Genomic DNA, 12,348 nt, shown 5'->3' with positions numbered 1-12,348 from the left:
ACATAAAACACTGCACAATTATCAAACTTTAATAATAACATAAAAATACATTACAATCAGGCATAGATCCAGAGTAAATTTCCAAGAGTATTTAAAATTTTTTGGTCAGATCATTACAATATAAAAATAAAGTATAAATATATGTATGTTCTGAACACATATTTTTGTACCCTCAATGAATAATAACATAAATTGTACAAATCTGAAGAATGGGATATATGATTATAACATTACTTGATGTTAACACAATTACTATAAGAAGACACTTTTATCATAATTAAATATTATTTTTTGTACTTTGAAGAAACCTGTAATAATTCAATTATAAATCTAATCAATAATTAAATTATAATACAAAAATGCCACGTCTGATTGGGATTCCTGCATGAAAGGCCGTTATGCTACCTGGTGGTGGCAATCGCCATAATGGAGTGGTCTCCATTATGGCGATTGGCTTTAAAACTTCATTTTAAATACAAATTCCAAACTCATACTTTTTTAAAACTGTTAAGTAAAATATTCATGTTAAATGCTTACACATGGGCTCATTTAACCACAGGAAATTTCAGATTATTTCAGCAATGAAAGACAAATCTAATAAAACAATATCTTTATATATTATCAAACCAAAAATATTTTTTCTTAGCTGCAAATTATTTTGAACAAAAATTTCAAACATTTGATTACCTATAAGATTTAAATAGATTTATTAAAAAATGAATTTAGTTAGTTTTGGAATAGTTTAAGATAATATAGATCTTTTGGTTAGATTTGAATAATAACCTATGTTTAAAATCCCAATAATTAAGTGTCACAATCTTAATGGTCGGCATGAAAAAAAAAGTTCTTCCAGAAATTGTATAATCATTCCCAAGATTAACAAGCTGGCTTACAAGCAAAAGTGAGAAGTGAAATGGTTTCCCACTGTGTTTTTCAGTGAGATTATAATGATCAAAATGAGAGATGCTGCAGAAGCAGTCAGTCTCATTATTTACCTTGTACCTCATCCCAACCCCGTAGAGGGAAGACACCCACCCACCTTGTGACATTACCAGTCGCCACATCCCAACCCCATAGGGGAAGACACCTGCCTTGTGATGCTTCTAGTTGCCACACCACCCCGTCATTCCTAGCACTGATGGGCTTCAACGGGAGTTTTCTTTCGCCCTCTAACTTTTTACATCTCATAGTAATAAGCCAGGCCTCATTGGGATGCCACCCAACAAGGCCTCGTAGTAAATGCCTCGGTAGATATTTACAAAGGTGATTTTTAAACTCAGCTTTTGCCTTCACTGTAGGCCTCGTCTGGACATCTTGAATGTCCTACATTGTTGCCCTCTGAACTTAGCTAACCGAGCTTGCGGAAGTACGAACCCCGCATCTAACTTCTATTGAGACAATTTCTAATAAATGTCTCGAAATTCGAGGCAAATTAACAACATACCACCAAAAATGTTTGCAACAATGAAATTTGGTCCTAGTTCCCTTAGCGAACTCTACTTCAGTTCATACCCCTGACTTTAGGTTAATTTACGGACACAGGTCTCATCTATAAGGGAAAGGTGAACAGACCTCCTACTCTTAATCAGCTCCATCGCAGAGTCCCGTGTGACATTTATATTCTTCAACCATCATCGAGATGCCACTACACCTCACGGCTGCATGGGATCCATGCCCTCGGCAGTGCAGTTGCTATTCTGCCGACTGCTAACATTCAAATAATCACCATGATTTCTATCTAACCGTAGCTTGACGCCAATTCGCCTACCTCCAACCAATGAACTGCCCAGGTGATCTCTAGCCACCCAAGGTACTACTCTACTATACCCCTTCAGCCATCCTGCTCAGGGTGAGGAATCGAACGAAGCCAGCCACAGTAGTCCATTCTCTGTGAGTCTTCCAGTTGACACACAGGTCAAAGGAGTCCACTCTCTCGAGTTTCCTAATAACTCTGGTATGTTCAGCCTCATACCAGGGAAACGTAAAGAACATGGTCCACAGTGTCATCGACCCTACAGCCTGGACACAGGCTGGAGTCAACCAAACTATTCCTAGAGGCACCATGTTCCAAGAGGAATTGAGTTGTATACTAATTGGGGGAAACCCACTAATTGCTCGCAGCTCCCTAACATTTGGAAAAATACCATGTGTGTATCGACCAGTAGAAGAATCATCCCACCTAGCTTGCCAAGAGTCAAAAGCTTGGTCTTCAATTTCTCGCATATACCCAGAAGTAAGAAGGTCTTTCTTCTTAGAAACGTACTGTTTGCTACGTTCTGTGGCTAGAATGTCAGGAGGTTTAATGCCAGCCATCATATAATGCCTCTCTTGATACAGTTCTATAGCCACCGACAACAGCTAACAATAGAAGATGCTGGGCTGGTCGCCACACCACCCCCTCCGTTCCGAGTCCTGAGGGGCTTTACTGGAGGTCAGTTTTAGACCCTCTAACTGATTACATCTCGCAGTCATCAGCTAGGCCTTGGTCGGGATGCCAACGATGTAAACATCTCAGCAGACGTTGCATCAGTAAAATACAAATCAAATTTTACCTTTACATAGGCCTCAAACGGACATCTTCATGTTCAACCTAGCATGCTTCCCTCAAACTAACTAACCAAGACCATGGAAACGTGGACCCCATGCCTAGTCCAAATTTGACAAAACCATTCGTGACTGTGAATGCCTCAGAAAACGAACGAGTTGAAAGTTAAATCACTGTTACACTCATACTAATCAAAATCATGTTTAATGCAATATAGAAATTCAGACCTACACAAAAATAAGTCGACCAAATTAGGTCACTTAACAAGGGGAATGTAACCTCATTCCGGTCCGTGCAGGAGGCAGGGACAAACACCGCACTCCCACCCAGTCCCATCATGGAGTCTCACGTGGCATTACCAAGTCACAATCAGGGACCGCCACTGGCGGAACAAAGCCATGCCCCCAGTGGCATGGGCTACCATATCCCAGCAACGCAGCCAGCCCCGCCGGCGGAAGCCCCAAATTAAATCACAAACAATACCAATATAACTGTGGCACGATGCCAATGGGCCTACCTCCAACAATCCAATGCCTAGGCCAGAACCCTAGCCACCCAAGATCCTACCACGATCAAGTAACTTGATTAAAATCCCTCTGCAGACCTACACATTGGAAGTGTGCGAAGAAACCAGACACTATAGACCACTCCTCACAGATCACCCAGTTAATACAGAGGTCAAGAAAGGAATGTTTACTCTCAAGTTTCCTAACAGCTTGAGAACTTTTAACCTCATATTGGGACTGACATAGAAGACGTAGTCCACTGTATCATCAATCTCACAATCCAGGCATTGACTCGAATCTACCAAACTCGCCCAAAAGGCACCATGCTTGGAGAGAAACTGTGTGATATGCTGATTGGGGGAAACCCATCAAATCGCACCTAAATCAGACACTATAGGAAATATACCATACATGTAGAGACCTGCGGGAGATTCGTCGCACCTGACCTACCAAGATGCAAGGCCCCGGTCTTCAATCTCCTGCTTTCATTGACATCAATAAGTTATTTACCTTGGAAATGTAGCGTTCCTTACGCTCATTAGGCAAGATATCTATTGGTTTGACTCTTGCTATAACAGACTGTCTCCTGCGAAACTATTCTATAACCGCTTGTAACAGCCAGAAAGAGGAGTCACTGGTCCTGTAGCAAAATGTCCGCGTAACACCTAAAGGCCAAGCGTGAGCCCAGACAGGTGCAGCATATAGCATATTACCTTTACTGACACCTTTGTAAAGGATATGCATGGTACTTACCTTGTACCTCAGAGAAGTGACACAATCCATTGGAAATCTTTTCTGTTAATAAGTAGCCTTTACTACCACTGAATATGTAAGTGCAGCTTTTATTTGGAATTTTCAGAATTATATATTATACAAAATTAAATTAAGCAATTGACAGCTTGAGGTAGTGCTTAGTGCTTACTTTTATTTGTTCTTAATTTAATTTATTCTTTTATTTTACTAAAGTTAGTTGTGTTGCTTTTATTTTATAATGATTTCATCAATTTCTTTTTCATTATAATAAAATTTAATTTTTTATACATACATTTAGACTAGTTTAACAATTTTATATTTTCTATTTTATTATTTATATAATTAACTTAAAAAAAAATAAATTATTTAGTAATACTACAGTATAGTTACTATACATTAAAAATACTATTAAAATCTGTGTTGTAACATTTTATAAATAAGACAAGTGTCTATCATTATACTATTATTACCACATGAATTCAATTGTTTGAATTAATTTTTACATCAGTATATGTCTGATTTCATTGCACTATACATAGTTGTTTATTAAAAACAATTTAATTAAAGTAAAAATGAATTTACAGAAGAACGGATGTAAAATTTGTGGGAGTTTTCTTACATTGGCAACTGTGTGTCCATTACTTGTAATGTAGCTTCGTGCTTGTTGACAAAAATCTCAGTTTATGAAGAGCAGACGCAGATATAACACATGAAAGAAATAATGAACCTCATTTGATACAAAACAATGAATTATAAGACTTAACTACTTCACTCAGTAGAATTAAAAATATCTTAAAAATTCAAGACATAAATCTATCAAATAATATATTCTTCATTAAGGATTATTCAAATAATCCTTAATGAGAAACTCCAATTCAAGGGGCATTTTCAGTTTGTTGCAAGGAAGACTATTTATGCTTTCTTTGGTATTCATAGAGTCGTCCATCCTGATTGGGGGTTGAATTTACAAACCATGTGGATTCTTTATAAACATGTCTGTGAAGCCATAATGGACACTGCGCCTGTCTGGGCTCATCATATGCAATTTCAATGTTATAGGGATATTTTATTACAAGCCCAGCGTCTTCTGACACTGTTGTCAGGGGCTACAGAACTGTCTCGCGAGATGCAGTCTCTGTAATCGCCGGCACGAAATCAATTGATATCCTAGCTATGGAACATAGCAAACATTATATTTCTAACAAGGACCTTCTTACTCCTGGGCATATGTAAGAGATTGAAGACCAAGGTCTGGAAACTTGGTCTAACTTCCCAAGTTAAGTGGAATAAATCTTCTACTGGTCAATATACGCATGGTATATTCCGGGATGTTAGAGGTTTGCAAGCGATTAGGTGGGTTTCCCTCAATCAGTATATAACACAGTTTCTCTTGGGAAATTTTGCCTTTAGGGAAAGTTTGGCTAGGTTTGGTTTGGTCAATTCAGACTCTGCCTAGACTGTAGGGTTGATGATACTGTAAACCATATTCTTTATGTCTGTCCCTGGTACGAGACTGAACGTACAAAAGTTAATAAGGAGCTTGAGAAAGTAAACTACTTTCTTGATCTGTGGATCAATCGGAAGACTCGCAGAGAATGGACCATAGTGGTCTGTTCCTCTGTTTCCTTGCACTGCGCAGATCAGCTGAGGGGATATAAGTAGTTCATATGCCACCAATCGCCAAACGAATTGTACCTATATCTTTTTAACTAATATCATGAAATCACACATTTATTTTTGTTTGAGAATTTGAATACAGAGATGTTTAAAAAAAAAATTATTATTACTATTACTTCCTATTAGTATTTTTTATAAAAAAAATATAATCTTACTAATATGTTAATTTTATGTTTGCGTAATTATAAATGACCCAATGATGATCAGCATGACATAACAACATTCCAGTCATAATAATAATATTATCTTGCTATAGTCTTAGTCTTTTTATGAAATGCATTCAGTATTTAATAAAGATTAATTATTTTTAGGAATAGCTGTAAATTATTTCAAATAAATAAAAGGCAAATCTATTTATAATCATACAGATTTTCACATATAACTTAATTGAATATTATGCAGGTAAAATAAAATAAATAAAATTAGGTAACTATCTTGGGCTTTCCTATGGCTATTGTGCACTTTTAAAGCATCTGAAGTAGCAGTACATAAAAATTTCTCTAAGATTAATTATAATTGTTAAAACAGCCAAAAACAGAATGGTGTCATTTGAAGGGCTAAATGTCACAAATGTCATCATCCTAATGGGTTTGATATGTTGTATATGCAAGCAACAGTACATTACTCACAAAATAAAGTAATGAAAAATCAGAAGAAAATCAATTCACTCATCACTGTTGTTAGTAAGCCTAAAATGGTATTCTTGTTCTTGAAAATGGCTGCCATTATAAAAAATACTGAAAATATGCCATTATAGAAGTGACTAGTATTTCAAATAGGTTGCCCTTTGATAATTATGGGATCTTACATACATAAATACAAATTGTTGCAGAAATAATGGTTGGAACAACATGAAATTTGACCAATGTAAAGGAGAACCCATTGTTGTGGCAAATATTAATAAATAAATAAACTAGATATATAATTTTTTTATTTTATAAAATTGAAATTCATAAAAAACATAATGTATACATAAAATAATATCAGGCTTTACTTTCTGTACATGGTGAAAACCTACATAACTGATTTTTTCTAAATTGAAATTTGCATTAAATCAGAAAAGGATAAGAAGTTTTATTTAGTTTAATAAATTTCAAAAACATAATAGATTACCGGTAAATAGTGGATGAAGTAAAAATACCTATATAAAAATACTTTAAATAATTAACCTGAATAAGTTTCCTTAGAAGTAATTAATACAAAAAGATTAATTTTCATCTTATTTCATGGATTCTGAGAATACTGAATGCAGTCAGAAATAAATCACGTGTGGTTATAAACTAAAAACAAAAGCTTTTTTTTTATTTCAGACAAAGAAAAGACTGATGTCATTAGACAAATAGATAATGGAGAATTTTTAAAAGCCATGAGCAAAATTAAATTTTGTGGGTTTTCCAGTTTAAGATTGTATAGAATGCAATGGTAAATTAATTTTTTGACAAAACTTCTTTCATTTAATCAAAATTTAAATATATGAAATTTATTGAATTTATAACAGTTAAATTTAGTTCTTTTCATATGATTTATCCACCAAAGATAATTTACTGAAATAAAGTTATTAGTTTTGTTTTTTAATCATAATATTTTGCTGAATTCTAGAGATTAAATAAATTGAAAACACGCTCTGGCATTAAACATTTGACTTTGTGTATTAACAGTCAAATTACAAGACAGCAAATTCTTAAAATAATACTTTTCAAGAAATCATAATATATCATTCTAAAAATAAATTATTAACACCAAGAAAACAGGGCTTAAATTAAAAATTTTACCCTCAAGGTCATTAGTAGTCATTTGTAGCAATGTACCGACTTTTTAAACAAGTTGGCTGCAGTATTGTTTTTAATTTTTGTGATACAAGTCCCCACTGTGGTATTCACATTTCCCCTAATGTGTTACAGGGCTCTGTAAGCTAGTAAGCTTTCACCTCTTCTGACAGCATTTATTGATCATTGATAGAATTATTTGTGAAATTTATACTCTAATGGTGCAGGACTAGACACTTAAGTCTGGTAAGAATTTAATTTTTCTAATGTCAGAATTTAGACTTTACTCAATATTACAAAAATATAAATCAGGATACATGAAAAATACACCTGCCACACAAAAGGGAAATCAAAAGGAAGAATATTATAACTTGTAAATACTTGTACAAGATATATGTAACCAGTACTACTAGTACCAGATAACCAATCATGTTAATATTTATTGGGTAATGAAAATTTAAAAGAGCATTTATTAAGAACATATTTAATAGGAATTCATTTTCTATTTTCCAAGATTTCACTAATTCAAAAATTGATCAGCTCAAATTATTCTGCGTACTAGTGATTCTACTACTTTTTTACAACGCTATGATATAAAATAATAACTCTAATTAAAGAGTTTTATATTAATCCAAACTATATTCACATTAAATAACAAATAATTTTTACTTTATTTTCGCATTTGTATTTTTTCTTTTTAATATCTTGAGTGAGGAGCATATTCCTACTGCTCCTCTGAAGTATCCTGACTGCAATAACAAAAAATATTTACTTTAATTTTTATTTTGTTGACTATTAATGGAATTAAACTGTTCAATAAATTCATAAAAAAATATCCTTGAAATTATCACGTTTTTTTTTTAATCAGCGTACATAACACCAAATGCAAAACTCATACAGCAGAGAATAATTACATAGAGGAATTTTTTAAAAAGACATAATATATTTTTATTTTTTAAGGTTATCCTTTTACATAATAAAACCAGGGTTTTTCTATAGTAAAATATTAACTTTTTTTTTCATTCAGAATAGTAATAATTAAAAAGTATTTAATTTTTTAAGAACTTCTATTCCTTTATTATTTCAATGTTAGAGTTGATTAACAAAAGAAATATATTTACTATCATGACTAATAAAAACTAAAAAATTTTCAAATATTACACAATACCCTAAAATATTAAATAAACTGGACAATGATTTTCTCTAAAACAAAACTGTATTTTTATTTAAAAAAAATTATGTACAAAATTAATAGGTAAGTACTTACTTATTTTTAATTTAAAAAGGGCCACAACCATTCAAATAGTGGTCTGAAACACTGGGCAGTCCAATGTTATACATTACACACTTGACGAGAACTGTTGAAACAATTTTTTTCTGAATACTGCCATTTTAATCCCACTGCAATAGGGAAAATTATCATCCAATCTCATCATACTGGATTAATTCAAGAAATTTCTTTCTTATAGGTGATCTAGAATGTGATTTATTTTTTCCTGAACTCTTGACAAAGCTAAATAAGGATATTTTTTTGTCTATATTTTGTACTGCAATATCAAAATCACCCTTCGGCATTTCTTTCCCCAAATGCTAATATTATGTTTACTCATATTTTCATCAATTAAATTCTTAAAGCTTACATTTTTACTATAAACAATTATTATATTTGTCAGATAATACAAATTTTTAATCCTCTATCGTGTATCTTTCTACACGTTTGAAATATATGAAGATATCTTAAGGGAATAACAGAGTGGTGCCATATGGTATCATCAGAATGGACCACGATGGAAAGACAGTAGTCTAATCAATATAAATAAGGTATCCACATAATCAATAAATTGTCAATAAAATGTATGCTGTTTGTACTATTACTTCGGTTCAAAAAAAATCATAAACTGAAAATACATTTGCATGATAAGGTACCAATAGGAATTTAGAGTCGATTACCTTTTAAGTCTGCATTAAGAATTTCCTCTTGAATTTCATCATCATTAAGCCCCAGTACCCCTTTCTCCATATTGCTTCTAGTATGACGTGTTGAAGACATATCATCTGCACTGCATCACCTCACTAACAGAAACAAGGCTAATTAAAAAAAAAAAAAAATGCATTCAAAATATAATTTTTTTTTAAATTTAAATCATCTAAAAAACAACTGCTGGCATATATCAACTATTATTTTAATATAAAAATAATTCATTCAATCATTTTTTATTTTTAAAACATACTGGTCTATGAATTTAAAATTTTGGACTAAACTTTCTTTTTATAAATAAACTTCACAGATTTTAAGAGTAAATGAATAAGCATCAATGATATTAACAGAAGACTTATAACAAAAATTAATTATGTAGATGACATATTTAATAGCAATGAAACTGAACATAGCTTATTGATACCCAATTAATCTATAGTGATCATTCACATTCAACTGATTCTTAAAAAAGTATGATTACCATTTAATATTATTTTAACAGATTAGAGATACCAACACATTACGTGGAGCAATTAAATATTTTAAAACACCAAAAAAAAAAAATTGCATTTTTCAGTAAATGGTAATAATTGCTCTACTATAGATACAACAATATATAAAATTAACAATAAATTTATAAAATTTATCTACTTTAAATAACAATAAAAACTTGATTTAACAGTTCTTGAAAAAGAATTTAATCAAAATACACTTCGCAGTTCAACTAAAAGGAATTACATAAAAAGACTATAAAGTCTTACAGAACACAAAAAAAAATTATTTAACTATAAAAAATAAAAACATCTTTAAATTCAATAAAATTGATGAATATCAATTCAAAGAATACTTAACTAAAAGAATACTTAATTTAAAGAATACTTAAGAGTACTTAATAGCATACACCAAGTTTCAGTCGAATACAATCATAATTCTGTTACGTTTACTGGATGTTTAGTCCACACTGTAAGGTCCACTTACAGTAGATCCATCTGAAATCCAATGTCCATTAATTATTTAGTTCATATTCCAGTTTCGTTCATCGCACTTATGTCCACTCCAGGTAATGTCCGTTTACCAAATTGTCCACTAGACCTTTAAAGAAAGTCCATCGCATATTTGTCTAGTCCATTTACAGAGATTAAAAAAAAGAGAAATATAAATTTTTTAATTTATTTATTGTGCATGTATCCCAGAAATAAATATGACATATACCTATTAATTAGTTGTTACAGATTTCATTCATCAATCAATTCTGCAGAGTTTACTTTTAGTCTATACACTACAGCCCTCAGGTAAGTTGTCATGCGTTATTCATCCTTATATTGTTGCACAACTGCCGCAATGTGTATTTGGTTTGCAAAATATGTTTTGTTCATGGCAGTCTTATGTTAATGTGGCCTACTAGCATCTGGGTGATATCTTGTTGATTTTATTGCTGTGAATCTCCATAGGGAGGGATGGTGAACAGTCATCAACTTTTGAAATTTATTATGCCATCCCTCGATGGCATTGTTTGTTCTCTGCTGGCAACTTATCATGAGGTCACACATGTTCCACATTTCGACAGGGAATCTTGCGTTCTTGGCTCTTTGTCAGCCTCAAGCTCGTCTTCCTCCTACATAAACCCACTCGACATATTCCATCAGACCATCCACATCCTCTGATATTATTTAAACAATGTTATCAAAGACATCAAGGACATCTTCCATGGGAACAAATGGTAATCCCAGCAGCAATGAAATTTGCTTTTGTACCTCACTCCCTATGGTGTTATATTCTGCTGCTAATCCCACTGACTGAATTTGATGCCAGAGTGATTGAGACCAATGGAATAAGCAACCCTTTATGTTTGCATGTGGAAAAATTTGTCAAGCTGTGTTAATATTTGCAAACTCGAAATCCATCATGAAAGTTCCAGGATGTACATGGATATTTGCTTCTCGAGCTGTTCCCGCAACCCATTCGTACAGCAGTCAATACGTGTCCTCTGTTTTCCACAGAAAATATGTCAGAGCATATACAAATGGGAAGACATCCCCTCGGAAAATACCCTGTTATGTAAATAAATTGCGTGAATTGATTTGGCGCTGTCTTAAAAGTACTGTTCGCGAACATTATTGGGCTAGCAGAGAACAGTCTCAGGTTCTTCATTGTAACAAAAATAAATCTTCTGTTCTGGAATTGTACAAAAGGAACCTCTCTCCAGAACGAGTAACACGATATTCAATGTCATCTTCACGAAGTCAATGTCTTGCAATGCAGCGGAATTGGCAGGTCAGCCTCTATTTTGATTTTGATTAATCTGTCGTTGCAACATATTCCTTTCAGGTAACATCAAAAGCATTTCTTCCTCATGCATGCCTCAAAGTCAACCTCATTGTCTGTGCTGGGAGTTCATGTGGATTTCTTTCTGCAGTTGTCCCTTACCTTCCTTACTTCCCCTTGCATACCTGCTCCATACTGACGATCTCTTATACTATCCTTCTGTATTTTTTTTTTAACCTCTGGGACCACCGTTAGGTATTGCTTCAGAAGATGAGATGAATGATTTGTAGCGTGTGTGAAAATGCCATGCCTGACCGGGATTCGAACCTGGGGCCTCAGGATGAAAGGCTGACACACTACCACTTGTGCCACAGAGGCCGGCATCTTTCTGTACTTGTATATCTTCAAGGTCATTCCCACCTAGTACATCTAGCATTGCAGGAGCTTCATTGTTCACATCTCCAATACCGTCGAAAACCATCTTTACTAAATGAATGGGAATACTATGTGAAGTTATTGAAATGTAGCACTGGTTTATTTTTTTTAGAATAAATCACCTCTGCCATAATTTTTGGTGAATTATTACTCTCTTCTGTACTAAGAAATTAACTGGTCTACCCATCCTAGATAACAATATTTTATCTCCACCCTTGTTTAATAGATCCCTCTACATGACTCATCTTTAGATAAAATTATGTCTTAATAAAACCTTATTGCTATTTCCTGTGTATTGAAACCTTTACAATGCACATATTTAGAAAATAAAGTATTAGAGAAATTAAATACTAAGGTCTCATTCAATAAAATATATGTAGATGAGATTCTAGTATCTGCACATGAACAAGATATTGATTTAAT

The 12,348-nt window shown here is 33.1% G+C and overlaps 1 protein-coding gene across 6 annotated transcripts in view; it reads right to left on the bottom strand.

Moving 5' to 3' along the window:
- Positions 1–12,348, bottom strand: part of LOC142324972 (uncharacterized) — a 46,464-nt gene that overhangs the window by 28,743 nt on the left and 5,373 nt on the right. For 5 of the 6 annotated variants that reach the window (XM_075366162.1, XM_075366158.1, XM_075366163.1 and 2 more), the window contains exon 2: positions 9,198–9,320. In XM_075366162.1, the coding sequence (XP_075222277.1) occupies positions 9,198–9,297 (100 nt within the window). In that variant the 5' untranslated portion in view covers positions 9,298–9,320. Of the gene's footprint in view, positions 1–9,197; positions 9,336–12,348 lie in introns of all 6 variants that reach the window. The other variant, XM_075366160.1, reaches the window with a different exon arrangement.

Source organism: Lycorma delicatula, chromosome 5 (genome assembly GCF_047948215.1).
Source record: "Lycorma delicatula isolate Av1 chromosome 5, ASM4794821v1, whole genome shotgun sequence".
Classification (NCBI taxonomy): domain Eukaryota; kingdom Metazoa; phylum Arthropoda; class Insecta; order Hemiptera; family Fulgoridae; genus Lycorma; species Lycorma delicatula.
Note: the sequence above shows the minus strand (reverse complement) of the source record. Positions and strands in the feature narration are given on the sequence as shown.